The sequence below is a fragment of the Oncorhynchus keta genome, chromosome 23 (genome assembly GCF_023373465.1).
Source record: "Oncorhynchus keta strain PuntledgeMale-10-30-2019 chromosome 23, Oket_V2, whole genome shotgun sequence".
Taxonomy (NCBI): domain Eukaryota; kingdom Metazoa; phylum Chordata; class Actinopteri; order Salmoniformes; family Salmonidae; genus Oncorhynchus; species Oncorhynchus keta.
In genome coordinates, this window is record NC_068443.1 from 40,766,001 (window position 1) to 40,784,222 (window position 18,222).

At 43.6% G+C, this 18,222-nt stretch overlaps 1 protein-coding gene across 1 annotated transcript; it reads left to right on the forward strand.

Annotated features, from left to right (window-relative positions):
- The first annotated feature begins 13,140 nt into the window (after nt 1-13,140).
- LOC118402330 (regulator of G-protein signaling 21-like) lies at nt 13,141-17,571 on the forward strand. Its single transcript, XM_035800448.2, has 5 exons — nt 13,141-13,352; nt 13,575-13,634; nt 13,753-13,814; nt 13,958-14,124; nt 14,283-17,571. Exons 1-5 carry the CDS (start codon nt 13,270-13,272, stop codon nt 14,454-14,456), a joined length of 546 nt encoding a protein of 181 aa, XP_035656341.1. The 5' UTR covers nt 13,141-13,269; the 3' UTR covers nt 14,457-17,571.
- The last annotated feature ends 651 nt before the right edge of the window (nt 17,572-18,222 follow it).

The window sequence follows — 18,222 nt, forward strand, 5'->3', positions numbered from 1 at the left end:
GCATCAAATTTGAAATAAAAAACTATACAAATGAGTTGCCAAGCTCCTGTCCTTCTTCTGCGTGGATATTTTTGGGAAAGCCAGATGCAACCATTATGTGCCTGCTTTTTACAGGTGCACTGGCTACTGCAATTCAAAGTTGTATGCATTCTAACCTTTTAAGTTCCCAGATATTCAGGGAGACAAAGAGAGGGCATTTTTTTTGTGAATGGTGGATAACATGTGGTGGAAAACTTTGAGTCGGGTGATGAATGAGAATGATCTGAAATCTCTATTGTCATTTGTTTATTTGGTCTGTTCATATGTGCAGTTGAAGTCGGAAGATGACATAGACCTTAGCCAAATAGATTTCAACTCAGTTTTTCACAATTCCTGACATTCAATCCTAGTAAACATTCCCTGTCCTAGGTCAGTTAGGATCACCACTTTATTTTAAGAATGTGAAATGTCAGAATAATAGTAGAGAGAATGATTTATTTCAGCTATAATTTCATCCCATTCCCAGTGGGTCAGAAGTTTACATACACTCAATTAGTATTTGGTAGCATTGCCTTTAAATTGTTTAACGTGGGTCAAACATTTCAGGCAACCTTCCACAAGCTTCCCACAATAGGAAGTGCGCCAGTCCCACCTGCAGCAAACACCCCCACAACATGATGCTGCCACCCCCATGCTTCACGGTTGAAATGGTGTTCTTCGGGCTTGCAAGCCCCCCACACACCCCAAACAGTTTTGTTTCATCAGACCAGAGGACATTTCTCCAAAAAGTACGATCTGTGTCCCCATGTGCAGTTGCAAACCGTAGTCTGGCTTTTTTATGGCAGTTTTGGAGCAATGGCTTCTTCCTTGCTGAGTGGCCCTTCAGGTAATGTCGATATAGGACTCATTTTACTGTGGATAGAGCTACTTTTGTACCTGTTTCCTCCAGGATCTTCACAAGATCCTTTGCTGTTGTTCTACGATTGATTTACACTTTTCGCACCAAAGTACGTTAATCTCTAGGAGACAGAATGCGTACTTTCCTGAGGGGTATGAAGGCTGCGTGGTTCCATGTTGTTTATACTAGTGTACTATTGTTTGTACAGATGAACGTGGAACCTTCAGGCATTTGGAAATTTGCTCCCAAGGATGAACCAGACTTGTGGAGGTCTACAATTATTTTTCTGAGGTCTGATTTCTTTTGATTTTCCCATGATGTACAGCCAAGAGGCACTGAGTTTGAAGGTAGGCCTTGAAATACATCCAAAGGCACATCTCCAATTGACTCAAATGATGTTAATTAGCCTATCAGAAGCTTCTAAAGCCATGACATCGTTTTCTGAGATTTTACAAGCTGTTTAAAGGCACAGTCAATTTAGTGCAAGTAAACTTCTGACCCACTGGAATTGTGATACAGTGACATAATCTGTTTGTAAACAATTGTTGGAAAAATGACTTGTGTCATGCACAAAGTAGATGTCCTAACCGACTTGTCAAGACTATAGTTTGTTGACAAGAAATTTGTGGAGTGGTTGAAAAGGGGGTTTTAATGACTCCAACCTAAGTGTATGTAAACTTCCGACTTCAACTGTATTGTATTTAAAATCAGATATCTCTTTTGAAGAAAACATTTAATCAGCAGCAATTTTGCTCTCATGTAAAATGTGCGTAGTGCAGTCAGGGCGTCTCTGTGCTATCATTTTGAATTCGATGCAAAACATCCCGATTGTTTTGATTGACCATGATTGCGATCTGATTAATTTCCCGTTTCCCCGAAGAGTGCACACGTTCACTCCCCATCCATGGATAAATATGAATGGAATCAGAAATACGATGGAAACTCCCTCGAGCCCATGCTGGCATCAATCCAGTATTTCAAAAAACAATTGTGAACACTTTAAGGAGAAGGGTTAGAAGGGTGTTGGAACAGAGGGTGTGGTCCCTGAAGTGTGTACAGCTCTCCAACTCCAGGTGGCAGCAAAGCTCACACATTGACTTATGTTCTTGTTTTGTAAACAAATTAAACTGGCCCTGCACCAGAACTTGGGTGGCAGGTAGCCTAGTGGTTAGGCCAGCCTAGCAGTTGAGAGCGTTAGACCAGTCGCTGAAAAGTCACAATGATTCGAATCCCTGAGCTGACTAGGTGAAAAATCTGTCGATGTGCCCTTGAGCAAAGCACTTAACCCTACATTCTCCTGTAACTCACTCTGGATAAGTGCCTGCTAAATTATTCAAATGTCCTACAGTAAATTGTATGTATATATTAGGGGCGGTTGGGGGGCCGGAACAAATTACAAATAATTTGTAGACTGCAAATTGACCGCAAGAAGCCCAAACAGATATAATGTTTGATTAAAACATAATAATTTCAAACCTTGCTTACATTTGTATACAATCACATGTCTCTTTATTATGTGTGGGAATATTTGGGAACAGATTTCTTAAATTAAAATCACTTAGTGCTGATTTCCTGGTGTTTTTACAGTCTGTTATGTCCAACAATGAAAATTACACACTCAAGTATATATATTTGTTCTTGGTCAGAAAACCTGGGGGGCCAAATAAAACCACCCGATGTCCCCCAGTTGGGGAATTATGGAATAGATCAAACAGAAGCTGCACAGGTTTCATGTTGACAGTCATGACTTAGCCTATACAACCACATAGTGTCAGACAACCTGCACTATTACCATCAAGTAGGTTTGGGTTTTGTTGTTGATTGGTGTAATCCGATGACTCTTGATCGGAAGTTTTGCGTTCAATCCCAGTGTCACGCCCTGACCTTAGAGATCCTTTTTATGTCTCTATTTTGGTTTGGTCAGGGCGTGAGTTGGGTAGGGCATTCTATGTTTTGTGTTCTATGTTTTCTATTTCTGTGTGTTTGGCCGGGTGTGGTTCTCAATCAGAGGCAGCTGTCTATCGTTGTCTCTGATTGAGAACCATACTTAGGTAGCCTTTTCCCACCTGTGTTTTGTGGGTAGTTGTTTTCTTTTTCTGTGTCTGCACCAGACAGAACTGTTTTGGTTTCGTTCGTTCTCTTTGTTGTTTTTGTCAGTGTTCAGTTCTATTAATAAATCATGAACACTTACCACGCTGCACTTTGGTCCACTTCTTCATGCAACAATGACCGTAACAGAACTACCCACCACCAAAGGACCAAGCAGCGTGGCCAGGAGAGGCAGCCCCAATACGGGACGGTCGGCACACGGGACGGTCGGCGGAGCCCGAGGATGGAACCAGAGCCAGTCGGGGTGAAATTGGAGGTGAGCAAAGAAAGCAGAGACAGTGAAGGAGTTGATGGGGAGATTGGAGGAGAGATTAATGAGAGAGTTGCTGTGTTGGTGCATAAGGCACGACATCTGCCCGACGGAGCCTGTCCTCGATTTGATGTCACCTGAGTCAGCTCTCCATACTCGTCATGTGGTGCGTGCTACCCGTCTGGTGAAGACTGTGCCAGACCCACGCACATCTTGTGCCAGCTTGGCGCTACAGATCTCCAGTGCGCGCTCTTAGCCCGGTGCGCTACATTCCAGGTCCCCGCATCTGCCGGGCTAGGGTGAGGATCCAGCCAGAAAGGATGGTTCCAGCCCTGCTCTCCAGACCTCCAGTGCATCTCCTCGGGCCAGGATATCCCGCGCCAGCTCTAGGCACGGTTTCCCCAGTTTGCCAGGGGATCCCAGTGTGCCCTGTTCCAGCTCCCCGCACGTGCCGGGCTAGAGTGGGCATTCAGCCTGGAAGAGTGGTGTCAAGACTAAGCAGCAGATCTCCAGTGCTCCCCCACTGTCTATCCTGTGCCTCCTCCACAGGCCAGGCCTCCAGTAAGTAGGTCTCACCAGCCTGGTGAGTCCTGTGCCTGTGTCCTGTCCGGAGCTGCCAGAGTCTCCCTCCTGTCCGGAGCTGCCAGAGTCTCCCTCCTGTCCGGAGCTGCCAGAGTCTCCCTCCTGTCCGGAGCTGCCAGAGTCTCCCTCCTGTCCGGAGCTGCCAGAGTCTCCCTCCTGTCCGGAGCTGCCAGAGTCTCCCTCCTGTCCGGAGCTGCCAGAGTCTCCCTCCTGTCCGGGGCCTGCTACGAGGGTCCCCAGTCTGGGGGTCGGCGGTGAGGGCCAGGGTGTGTGTCTCTATTTTGGTTTGGTCAGGGCGTGAGTTGGGTAGGGCATTCTATGTTTTGTGTTCTATGTTTTTTATTTCTGTGTGTTTGGCTTCTTCATGCAACGATGACTGTAACACTCAGCCATGGACATTTATTTTTGGTTTTAACCGTATCTCAAACCTTAACCCTTACCAGTGGCAAATGTAGGCGACATTTGGAATGGTCACATTTGAGGGATCGGTTTTCTTTTGTTAATTTGCACGTCAGGTCAATGATATCATGTCAACGTGTGGGAATGTGGGTCAATTAACCTTGTCAGAGTGGGTGCCCTGATTCTAGTTTGTGAGCTAGGCAGGTTCCTGCCTAGGAAGGTCTCCCACTCAGAAGTATGAGATGGGGAGGGGGGCGAGGGTAGGTGGACCTCAGGTCTCCCCCACTTGAAGCCCGAGGTTGAGGGAGTGGGGGAATCTATCAAATAGCGCACCTATAACTTTTTACAGTAATAATACAATTAGAAGAATCAGTCACATCACATTACCAAATAAACCACAAGTCATGTGAATATATAGTTTCACAGACATATTGTTCAATTTTTTTCTGGTTTGTGTGAAAGCGTTAAGAATAATATAAAACCAGTCTGCACACCACCAAGGTGAATGGGTTTAGTCTTGACTCTTGGTTGACAGTGTTGGTGGAAGGATAATGTATTGATGCTCGAGTGGCAAATCATGTCACGCCCTGGTGGAAGTATTTTGTGTTTTTCTTCATGTATTTGGTCAGGCCAGGGTGTGACATGGGTTTTTGTATGTGGTGTGTAGCTTAGTGGGATTGTAGTTTAGTGGGATTGTAGCTTAGTAGGGTGTTCTAGGAGAGTCTGGCTGTCTGAAGTGGTTCTCAGAGGCAGGTGTTTATCGTTGTCTCTGATTGGGAACCATATTTAGGCAGCCATATTCTTTGGTTGTATTGTGGGTGATTGTCCTGAGTGTCTTGATGTCCTTAGTCTGTGTTAGTTTGCACCAGTTAAGGCTGTTTCGGTTTTCACTACGTTTATTGTTTTGTAGAGTTTGTGTTTTGGATTCGTGTTACTTGTGTGATTAAACATGGATCGCAATATACACGCTGCAGTTTGGTCCGACTCTCCTTCACCACATGAAAACCGTGACAGAATCACCCACCGTAAACGGACCAAGCAGCGTGTCAACAGGCAGGAGCAGCCCAAAGAGGAGCTGCGTATTAAGGATTTCTGGACATGGGAGGAATCCTTGACGGGAGAGGACCCTGGGCTAAACCAGGGGAGTGTAGCCGCCCAAAGGTGCAGCAGGAGAAGAGGAAACAGGAGCAGCCCAAAGAGGAGTACAGTATGGACTATACTTCTTGGGAGGAGATAGACAGGTGGGCGGTCGACCCAGGGAGAGTGCCGGAGCCCGCCTGGGATTCGATGGAGCAGTGCGCGGAAGGTTACAGGAGAATGAGGTTGGCGAAGCAAGCACGACGGAGCGGACGGAGGCCCGGGAATCAGCCCAAAAATGTATTGGGGGGCTTACAGGGAGTATGGTAACGCCAGGTAGGAGACCTGCGCAAACTCCCTGTGCTTACCGGGGGCTAGAGAGACCGGGCAGGCACCGTGTTATGCAGGGCTAGATTGAGCGCCAAATGCCAAATGCCATGATCTGGTCCCCGGCTCTCCTTGGGCCGGCTTACATGGCACCAGCCTTGCGCTCGGTGTCTCCGGTTCGCCTACATAGCCCAGTACGGGCTATTCCACCTCGCCGCACTGGCAGGGCGACCGAGAGTATTTAACCAGGTAAGGTTGGGCAGGCTCGGTGCTCAAGAGCTCCAGTGCGCCTGCACGGTCCGGTCTATCCAGTACCACCTCCACACCCCAGCCCTCCGGTAGCAGCTCCCCGCACCAGGCTTCCTGTGCGTATCCTCGGCCCAGTACCACCAGTGCCAGCACCACGCATCAGGCCTATAGTGCGCCTCGCCTCTCCTGCGCTGCAGGAGTCTCCCGCCTGTCCTGCGCCGCTGCAGGAGTCTCCCGCCTGTCCGGCGCCGCTGCAGGAGTCTCCCGCCTGTCCGGCGCCGCTGCAGGAGTCTCCCGCCGGTCCGGCGCCGCTGCCGGAGTCTCTCAGCCCAGAGGCTCCCGAGCCTCTGCCCCTCTGTCCCGAGCCTCTGCCCCTCTGTCCCGAGCCTCTGCCCCTCTGTCCCGAGCCTCTGCCCTTCTGTCCAGAGCCTCTGCCCTTCTGTCCAGAGCCTCTGCCCTTCTGTCCAGAGCCTCTGCCCTTATGTCCAGAGCTTCTTTTCACTCCTGAGCTTCTTTTCACTCCTGAGCTTCTGCCCCTCTGTCCCGAGCTTCTGCCCCTCTGTCCCGAGCTTCTGCCCCTCTGTCCAGTGCTTCTGCCCCTCTGTCCAGAGCTTCTGCCCCTCTGTCCAGTGCTTCTGCCCCTCTGTCCAGTGCTTCTGCCCCTCTGTCCAGAGCTTCTGCCCCTCTGTCCAGTGGGGTCATTGATAAGGGTGGCCATGGTGAGAAAGCCATGGAGGCGGACAATAAGGCGGACTAAGACAATTGTGAAGTGGGGTCCACGTCCCCCGCCGGAGCCGCTACCATGGACAGACGCCCACCCGGACCCTCCCTATTGATTTGAGGTGTGTTCGGGAGTCCGCACCTTAGGGGGGGGGGTTCTGTCACGCCCTGGTCGAAGTATTTTGTGTTTTTCTTCATGTATTTGGTCAGGCCAGGGTGTGACATGGGTTTTTGTATGTGGTGTGTAGCTTAGTGGGATTGTAGCTTAGTGGGATTGTAGCTTAGTAGGGTGTTCTAGGAGAGTCTATGGTTGTCTGAAGTGGTTCTCAATCAGAGGCAGGTGTTTATCGTTGTCTCTGATTGGGAACCATATTTAGGCAGCCATATTCTTTGGTTATATTGTGGGTGATTGTCCTGAGTGTCTTGATGTCCTTAGTCTGTGTTAGTTTGCACCAGTTAAGACTGTTTTGGTTTTCACTACGTTTATTGTTTTGTAGAGTTTGTGTTTTGGAATATACACGCTGCAGTTTGGTCCGACTCTCCTTCACCACATGAAAACCGTGACAAATCAACACAAATTTCTTTCCATTTGTCTTTGTTACTTCTTTTTGATATTTCGGAGTCTTATTTTTGTATATACTTTCATATTTATATAGTTTTTAAATGTTATGATTATTTATTTGTGTTGTTCCAAATGTCTGAATAAAAATGACAGTTGGTGCAGAATGGGGAGCTGAAAGGGGAGTTTGCCCAGGGAGCCGAAAGGGGGGAGCCATACAAGCTAGAACCGCCACGGACCCTTACCATAACAATTTGGAATGAGCACCTAAATGTAATGTTTATCCCAAACCTTAACCCTTACCTTAACTGTTTGGATATAGTGCCTAAACTTAAGCCTTAACCTCAAATGTATGTTGGAAGAAATGGAACAGTACAGAGAAGCAGGAGCAGCCAAAACACTTTTGGAGAATGTGGAGAGCTTGTGGTGTGCTCAACATCTTTGAAGGACTGTGCAAAGAGAAGCGCAGTAATGAACAATATTGTATACACTGAGAATACCCATTTCATATGATCCGCACTCATCCAGTGGAAGCTTCAAACCACGGTGTTTAGATGCACTGACAATGCTTGTTCATTGTGCATAGGGCCAAAAGGTGCATTACTGAACCTCGGCCTGGTGGATGAAACTTTGCATACCTTCTGTAACCATGGTGAAGGCATGCAAAGTAAGCCTAGGTAGACAGAGAGGGCATGTTTCCCAAAATATAGTACATCTGGTATCATAGAAAGTCTCCAATGTCTTCTTACGACTGACTGCTTTATCTTCTGTTCGGCTTGAATTCTTCACTGGGCTCAAACAATTTAAACTTCTCCCATGGCCATCAAAATACTTTTGGAGAGCTTGAGCAAGCACACAAATATTACTCAGGAATTGTATTTTTCTAGTTATGTATAATTGGTTCTAATCATGTAAACAATTCAGAATAATCCCATCTAAAGGGCGAGTCGTTCCATGTCATTTCAGCAAGCCATGACACCCACCATCTTAGATGGTTCTGAAATCGTTTCTCTGGTTCGAAACAGGAAAGATGAGCATTTCTGCAACATTATTTTGTTGAAACATAATTGAAGATGATTCATTCCGTCAAAATTGGCTATTTTAATTCATGAGATTCATATAATATTCAATAAATATAGTAGCTAACATCCCATTTCCAACAAACGTTTTTCTAACAATGAGTAACTCGTGAAAAATCCAAAGGAATGATCACTAAATTACTATCTAGCTAGCTACCAATGTCTTCAGCATAGCTAGCTGTAGCATGTCAGAGTGAGCACTGCGAGAGACGTAACCAAGGTCGATAACTTGTCATATAAACAGAACATGGAAGGCCAATACCGGGAACATAGCTACATGTTTGACGTTAGCCGGAGCAGCCGACCTTACATGATACAAACAAAACATACTGACAGTACTTTATTCACACCCCTAGACAGTATTCACACCCCTAGTACAGTATTCACACCCCTAGACTTTTTCCACATTTTGTGGGAAAATATCCCATAATGACATTATCCCATAATGTCAAAGTGGAATTATGTCAATAAAATGTAAAAAGTAAGCTGAAATGTCTTGAGTCAATAAATATTCAACCCCTTTGTTTTATGGCAAGCCTAAATAAGTTCAGGAGTAAAAATGTGCAAAACAAGTCGCATAGTAAAGTTGCATGGACTGTGTGCAATAATAGTGTTTAACATAATTTTTTGAATAACTACCTCAGCTCTGTACCCCACACATAATGTAAGGTCCCTCAGTGGAGCAGTGCATTTCAAACAAAGACTCAACCACAAAGACCAGGAATGTTTTTCAATACCTCGCAAAGAAGGGCAGGGTAGAAGGGTAGATGGGTAAAAAAATAAAAAGCAGACATTGCATATCCCTTTGAGCATGGTTTGAAGTTAATAATTTGGATGGTGTATCAATACACCCAGTCACTACAAAGATGCAGATGTCCTTCCTAACTCATTTGCCAGAGAAGAAGCAAACCACTCAGGGATTTCACCATGAGACATATTTTAATGCCTGTGATAGGAGAAAACTGAGAATGGATCAACAACATTGTAGTTACTCCACAATACTAACCTAAATTACAGAGTGAAAAGGAAGCTTGTACAGAATAAAAATATTCCAAAACATGCATCCTGTTTGCAACAAGGCAATAAAGTAATACTGCAAAAGAATGTGGCAAAGCAATTAACTTTTTGTCCTGAATACAAAGTGTTATATTTGGGGAAAATACAATAAAACACATTACTGAGTACCACTCTCCATATTTTCAAGCATAGTGGTAGCTGCATCATGTTATGGGTATGCTTGTAATTGTTAAGGACTGGGGAGTTTTCTAGATAAAAAAGAAACGTAATGGAGCTAAACACAGGAAAAATCCTAGAGGAAAACCTTTCCACCAGACACTGGGATATGAATTCACCTTTCAGCAGGACAATAACCTAAAATACAAGGCCAAATCTACACTGGAGTTGCTTACAAAGAAGACCGTGAATGAGTGTCCGAGTTACAGTTTTTACTTTAATCTACTTGAAAATCTATGGCAAGGCCTGAAAATGGTTGTCTAACAACGACCTACCACCAATTTGACAGAGCTTGAAGAATTTTGAAAATAATATTGGGCAAAATGTTGCAGAATCCAGGTGTGTAAAGCTTTTACAGACTTTTACAGACTTTTACAGGTGCTTCTACAAAGTATTGATTCAGGGGTGTGAATATTTATGTATATTAGATATTTCTGTATTGAATTCTAAATAAATGATCAAGCATTTCTTTTCAGAGGACATTCCTGAACCTACAGACCCAGAGAAAGCTGCATGCTATAATGGTGAAGCCACAACATCAGAGCCCAGCTCCCACAGACACCCAGGTTCCATTCTCGGTTTGGAAACAATTCAATATCAATTGATTGTCATGTTCACTTGTTAAGCCACTTGTTAAGTCACACAATTTAGCTGTCTCAAACAGAGCAAGCTCATCTACTTTTGTCAAGGCAGGGTTATGATCCTAAACATTATTCAAGGAGACCCAAGACAATTATTATTTGCATCTTTGGTGTATCTGCTTGGTAAATCTGATTTGTCGCATACTGGCCTTTGCTGGATAAGATGTGATACATTTTATGAGATAATACATGGTTGGAGAACAGGACTGCGCTCACACTGGTTGCCCTCAGGTTTGCTATGAAGTCTGTACCTTATAATTCCTGTACTGTACATTTCATTACTTTACTTTTGCCTATATATTTTCCCAGGGAAGAGGAAACACTGCGAGCACAACCAGCGAATACCTGAACTTCATGAGGGAGACCGAGGCCTCATACCTGGAGACACTTGAGGCCCAGCGTCAGTAGCGGGATCAGCACTTCAATCAACTGTGTGAAGATGAGTCAGCAGCCAGAGCGCTGGTGTTCTTAATGTTTTGTATACTCAGTGTATTTTTATTTATTTATTTATTTATTTGTTTTACCTTTATTTAACCAGGCAAGTCAGTTAAGAACATATTCTTATTTTCAATGACGGCCTGGGAACAGTGGATTAACTGCCTGTTCAGGGGCAGAACGACAGATTTGTACCTTGTCAGCTCGGGGGTTTGAACTCGCAACCTTCCGGTTACTAGTCTAACGCTCTAACCACTAGGCTACGCTGCCGCCCCGTATACTTGTTGGGGTGGGATTGGGTGTGGGTCCGTGGTTGTCTTTTGTCCATTCGTTTGGATTCCTAATGTCTAACTCATTGTTATAATGTATGTATAATATATGTTGTTCAAATATGATTTTGGTACTATATTTATTCAATATTATATGAATCCTATAAATGAAAATGGCCAACTTGGATGCAATCAATCAGCTTACATTTTCAGAGATCAAATTAGGTTTCAACAAAGTAATGTTACAGGAATGCTAATCCTAACAGCAGAAACAATTCCAGAACAATCTGAGATGGTGGGTGTCGAAATCCTCTTTCTTGTGCTTTTTTGTGGTCTAACTGTAACGTCTGCTTCCAACTCACACTCTCAAACACATACAGTAGATCCCCTGAACACAGCTCACTTTCCATCCCACTTTCCAGCTCACACTCTCAAACACATGCAGTAGATCCCCCGAACACAGCTCACTTTCCATCCCACTTTCCAGCTCACACTCTCAAACACATCGATTCCCTGAACGCAGCTCACTCTCCAGATCCCAATCACCTGAAGTCTGATCACCTGTTCACACACCTGTATGTCATTTACACACACTATTTACTTCAGTTCTTTGCACCCCATCATTGTGAGGTATTGTTTGTTTTGATACACAGTCTAGTCGGAGCGCTGTTTAGGTCCGTATGAGTCCTCCCGTGTATCGTAGTTTTTGGCCATCCTCACTAATAATGCTATTTTATTATTATTCATCAGTCATCATTATTAGTCATCAATCTCTTGCCTGAAATCCCAGACTATGTTATTAGCCTTTTCCCTGACTGTACTGTTACCTTGTTGGATGACCTTATGCCTGCGCCAGGACCCAGCTACCGGCCTTCTCCTGTGGTCCTTTACTAATAAACACCTGTTGCGCCCTGTGTTTGAAACCAGCACTCTGTCTCCCATCGTACTCATTACAGCAACGACCCTGCAGGCTCTGCATGGTCTGCAGTTAGGAGGCATGTTCGGTGTACAACACTATGAAAATGTGTTAGTGTTATTTTTTCCAAAAGATTTACAAAATATATATATAGTCAATGTGTTAACATGCCAATCCTGTCAGTGAAATTCACTTTCTACCAACATCATGTCGATTGCACCGACTCCCATATATTTAATTTCTGGGATATTTCATGTATTTGTTTTGTTTTTAGTCATGTCATTATATAACACATTTCAGTTGGCTGCTAAGGAAAGAGGAAGTGGAAGTAGATGTGGTTTGTTTCACAAAGTGACACAAGCGCACACGCATGCCCACCCACGCATGCAGTTGAAAAATGCATTGCTTTGATCAATATTCAATTACAATGTTGATTTAAATATAGATATACAATGTTAATACGATCTATTCATTGGAAATCATGTATATCATAACGTATAGCAGGAAACGATGTATTCCCAAGGACTGTATTGGAAGTTGGATGTTATATGCTGCAGGTCAGCCTGTGCATGAGATCTCATACCCATGTGACCGAGTTCTCATACCCATGTGACCGTTTTACGTCTATCCTGACTGGTTTTTCATGGTGACATTAACTGTGAGCAACACTGTGACTGCTAGTTTTGTCTGCTTAGTTGTCATCTGATAAAGATCTGCCATTTTGATGGAAATAAACTAACAATATGTTTAGTCATCTAGTCAAGACAAAATCTTCTTTGTATCTATTGTGATCTGGCCCCGATCTGTCCATCTATCTAACATACTATATATGATTGGTTCTCTGTGACGGAAAAATACATGTCAGAGGCCACTACCAATGTCATACAGTAAGGTGAAGTGTACCATCAGGAGAAGTGAGACTTAAAGGTGGACAGTGGGATTTTCACTGACGAATCCGGCAAATTCTTCTGCTTGCATGGTTTGACCTATTTCAATTGTTCTCGTCTGCCAAAAACTCCAGACAAAATTATTAGGTTTATACTTGTGAAAAGGCTAAAGTTTATATTGGTTCAAAAAAAAACGCAACAGTTCCACTATCATGGGACATGAAAGCAAAAGACGTAATGAAAGTATCACTTCCACCTGACAAATGCGTTTCAAAAATTAAACAAAGGACCTTGTTCTTTACTTGAGCCCACAGAGTGAAGGTAAGAATTTGCTTATCGGTTGTTTAATTTTCCACGTTACATTTGCATACCCTGGCCTTAATATCGGTAGGTAATGACCTGTGCAGGTTTCTGAACGCAGACAGTCAGTTGCATTGCACTGGTGTGAACAAGCTAGCGTCATCCCCTACTTCCTCTATTTCTGTGGTTAGAGGCCAACCAAACGGGTGACGCTACACACACCAACATCACAGTAGCCGTCGCTTGTATAAAGGAGGGTGTTTGGAGGAACGTCAAAACAGACACAATTTGACAAGCTAGCAGAGAACTCCAACACTGAGTAATACATACAAATAACCCAATGATCGTGTTCCCCCAAACATGCTTATCTTAGTCACATCACCATCAAGGGAACTGCATCCACTCAACATTGACATGGAGGACAACAGAAAACAGCAGACAAAGTGAGTATTCGCTGATAAAGTATTGCTTGCATTCCACATTGATTTATTGGTTTGTTGGTCATTCGGCACAATTGCAGGTTCTTAAAAACAATTGTTCTTTAAAAACACTCAATTATGTTGCTGGCTGCCTTTGCACGTAGGAGCAAGAGAACTTTGAGGTTTTCTGTGCATGTGCATGTTTTGTGTGTATGCTTGTGTATTTACCTATTTACTTTGTTTCAGGGGATGCAACTTGAGGTCCCGACTACAACGCAGATCTTCCCATGCCCCTAACACTGAACGGTAAATAGCCTAAGGATAGACTCTCCATATCCATGAGCCTTTCCTATCAGGACCCATCCACCATCCACATTAACATCCAGTATATTGATCTGAAAATAACTGTCCTCCTCCTTTACAGACTTAGTACTGAGGAAATGATCCTGTGGTCCCAGTCTTTGGAGAGACTTCTCACATCAAAATGTAAGCATTTCATGTTCGTCAAAACAATGTTTAAACAGACAAAAGGAGGTTGAACCATTGAAGATATGATGATCATATGTCCATTTTCGTAGGTTTGCAGGTTTTAAAGCCTAGCTAAGTATGTCTTCTCATGCCCCTTTTAGATGGCATGGCAACATTTCAGGCCTTTCTGAAATCAGAGTTCAGCGATGAGAACATTGAATTCTGGCTGATCTGTGAAGACTACAAGAAGATTAAGTCCTCCTTCAGGCTGTCCTCCAGGGCCAAGAAGATCTACAAGACATACATTGAAGCTGAGGCTCCAAAAGAGGCATGTTGTACTCACAAACATAGTATAATACTTCACAAAAACATGTACATCTTTGATCACATATGTATCTACTTTTCATTGCCACATTTGCTTTGCATATGAGCACATCTGCTCCTTGTGTCCACTGAGTCTCATCAATTCCCTCTAAATCTCTCCAGATCAACATTGACCACAAGACCAGAGATCTCATCGGGCAGAATGTGAAGACGCCCTCCACAGTTTGCTTCGACGAGGCCCAGAGGATTGTGTACAGCCTGATGGAGAAAGACTCCTACCCCAGGTTCCTCAGATCCAACATCTACAGGACCTTATTGGACTCCGCATCAGACTGACTACATGAAGATGTGAATGAATACCGATGATAGAAACTGAACTGAGGCTTCCAACAATGGACTGCAATGTTTCACAGCCAGGGAGCTTCTACAAACAGGATTCATAAGAAGATGCTTCCGAGTGTGAATTATACTGGGTACAAATGTACGAGGCCTAAGGGAATGCTGGGAGGAACATACAGAAGTGACTGTGCTGGCAAGCCTTCTTGACATTTGTGTTTAGTCTATGTACTTTCACTTGAAAGAGGAACATACGTCACATAGAAGGGGACTAAAGAGATCATAGAAATATAATGTCGATTCTATTTCTACGACAGAGACATGGTGGTGTCAGGGGATTACCTTGCATGGCATGTTATTGCTAGGGACTTTCTGTGTCAATGTTCCGGGGATGTTTACTGTGTAGAATCTAAACAGTCTGGGCTGTAACTGTATGAAAAGGTATCTGCAGTTGCACAATAATCTGCAGGTCATCAGTTGAGTTATAAGGCATTTGATAAAATAATCTACTAAATGTGACTTTTTTTTAAACCACAATTTTAGAATGGGTGATTTTGTTTACTTTAACACAATGAGGCATGTTTGTGATGTAAGCTTTAAAAATAACATTATGGAGAATTGATTTTGTGAAGAAATTACTGAATGTAAAAAATGCTGTTGATACACTGGATATTTGTAAAAAATTCCGATTTCTATAGGTGTATTTATAAAATGGCACATGGTTTCCAAATTCGAACAGCTAAATTATACATTTAGTAAAAACACAAATTCACAAAAATGTAAATGCTTCAAACCTTCAAAGCACTTTTAAAATATCCTAATATTTGACTGCATTTGTTTATTAAGGCGCTTCCCAAACTTTACTGAAAGGGTAATGTCACGAGGTGGAAATATGACAGGTTCTTTTGGATCTGGGTTGAGCAGGCAGAAGCAGGAAGCAAGGGACTAGTTTCACCATTTAATACATAATAAGTAATGGTTTACACGTTTACCTTTTCATCCGTGGCCTTTCTCATGGCCCAGGAACATTTTACAAACCATGCTATTTAAAATGACACTAACAAACAAATCAAAGTAAACAAAAGGCACAGGAAGTGGGGCAGTCCAGGAGGCAGGTGTCCATCTTGTTTTCGTCAAACTCACAAGAATCCATTTTCCTCCATGCTCCCAGAAATCACCATCCCACTGGGCACAAACTGGTTGAATCAACATTGTTTCAATGTAATTTCTCAACTTAATGTGATGTGGAATCTACGTGGAAAATACATTGGATTCTAACAAACTGTTGTTTTGTGAAATTTATACCACAGGATTATGTCATCATAGTAGTCAATTTTCACTTGACAGCAGAGAGTAAAAATGTACGTTTCAGAGTTTCCTTAAATTCTACACATGTTGCCACGGGGCGTAGAGAAAATGTTCTACACATTTCACCAACTACGAACTCTCACACGAAAATACACACACAGTTGATAAGAAAGATGGCACGACAGAGATGGTCGCCTCGCTTCAGGTCCTTAGAAAACTATGCAGTTTTGTTTTTCTCTGTATTATTTCTCACGTTGTTAGCCCAAAAAATCTCAAGTGTTATTTTCAAGTGTTTTCAAGGGTTATTACAACCAGGAAGAACTATTGGATATAAAAGCGATGTCAACTTACCATCTCTACGACCATCTCTACGTCTTTCCCGAAGCGGACACTTTGTTCGGAACCTCCACCATGGACATGCGATCTTATCCCAGAGGCCGACAGAAAACAACGCGGTCGCCGCAGGAGAGGCAGATAGAGCGGCCTACTGGTCAGACTCAGAAGGCAAGCACACCATCCACCACTTCCGAGCATATTACTCCTCAATGTCCAATCTCTAGATAACAAGGTGGACGAAATCAGGGCACGAGTTGCAATCCAGAGAGACATCAGAGAATGTAACAGTCTCTGTTTCAAGCAAACATGGCTCACTCGGGATATGTTATCAGAGTCAGTACAGCCATCCGGTTTCTTCATGCATCGCGCCGACAGAAACAAACATCTCTCTGGGGCGGCAGGGTAGCCTAGTGGTTAGAGTGTTGGACTAGTAACCGGAAGGTTGCAAGTTCAAACCCCCGAGCTGACAAGGTACAAATCTGTTGTTCTGCCCCTGAACAGGCAGTTAACCCACTGTTCCTAGGCTGTCATCGAAAATAAGAATTTGTTCTTAACTGACTTGCCTAGTTAAATAAAGGTAAAATAAAAAGAAGAAGGGCAGGGGTGTGTATGCCTTATGATTAACAACTCATGGTGTAATCACAACAACATACAGGAACTCAAGTCCTTTTGTTCACCCTACCTAGAATTCCTTACAATCAAATGGCAACCGCTTTATCTTCCAAGAGAATTCTCTTCAATTATAGTCATAGCCGTGTATACCCCCCCAAGCAGATCTCTCGTCGGCCCTGAAAGAACTTCACTGGACTATGTAAACTGGAAACCACACATATTGTAGCTGGGGGTTTTAACAAAGCTAACTTAAGAACCATACTTCCTCAATTCTATCAACATATCAAATGCGCAACAAGAAATGGTAACTTTCTGGATCATTGCTACTCGAACTTCCGTGATGCATACAAAGCCCTCCCCCGCCCTGCCTTCGGCAAATCTGACCATGACTCCATTTTGTTGCTCCCAGCCTATAGACAGAAACTTAAACAAGAAGCGTCCGTGCTCAGGTCAATACAACGGTGGTCAATCGGATTCCAAGCTTCAAGATTGCTTCAATCACGTGGACTGGGATATGTTCCGGATAGCCTCAGACAATAACATTGATGTATACGCTAACTCGGTGAGCAAGTAGAGTAGGTCAGGGCGTGACTAGGGGTTTTAGTCTATTATTTCTATGTGGGGTTCTAGGTTTGATTTTCTATGTTTGTTTGTGTATGATTCCCAGTTAGAGGCAGCTAGTAATCGTTGTCTCTAATTGGGGATCATACTTAATTTGCATTTTTCCACCTGTGGGTTATGGGATATTGTTTATGTTTAGTTGCCTGTTCGCACTGCATTGTCACGGTTTGTTAATTCTTTATTTGTTTTGTATTTGCTTAAGTTTCACTTTATTCATTAAAAGTATGTGGAACTCAAAGTACGCTGCGCCTTGGTCCGATCATTATTACGAACAACGTGACATCAGAAATAGAGGAAGGACTAAAAACAACCAAAAAATAACTATTGTGAAATAGACTGTGTCTGTAAAATGTGTTTTAGATGTATAAATTGAAGGTAAAAGCCAAAGTGTTTATTAGTTTACTCCAATTGGGGGATCGGTGGTAGGGTTTGCAGGGAATAATAATAAAGGTATATAATTTTTTAAAAGTATGTATGTATATATAGGTATGTGTATGTATATATGTGTATATGTACGCATGCGTGTATGGATTGTCACGAATCCCGCGAAGATGGTGCCTCTTCCTGTTCAGGCAGCGCTAGGCGTTTGCAGTCGCTGGCCGACTAGCTGCCATCGATTCACTTTCCTTTTGTTAGTTCCGGACCCTGGCTGCTGGTGCAGAGTGGAATGACAGGGCCCTAATGGACCATTACCAATGCAGCCTCCGGGAGGACGTCCGCCGGGAGCTAGCTTGTCGGGACACCACACTCTCCCTCGATGAACTTATAGACATGTCGATTCGACTGTAGCTGCACGCGGGCGTTCAGAAGGGGTCCTGTCAATTCCACCTTCCAGCCCTCCCGCTCCAACCCTCCCGCTCCGATGGAGTTGGGAGGAGCTGCATCTAGG

Coding starts and splice junctions, on each gene's coding strand:
- LOC118402330 (XM_035800448.2), top strand. CDS start 13,270: ATGCTTATCTTAGTCACATCACCATCAAGGGAACTGCATCCACTCAAC. Junction 13,353..13,574: donor AACAGAAAACAGCAGACAAA/GTGAGTATTCGC, acceptor ACTTTGTTTCAG/GGGATGCAACTTGAGGTCCC. Junction 13,815..13,957: donor GAGACTTCTCACATCAAAAT/GTAAGCATTTCA, acceptor TGCCCCTTTTAG/ATGGCATGGCAACATTTCAG.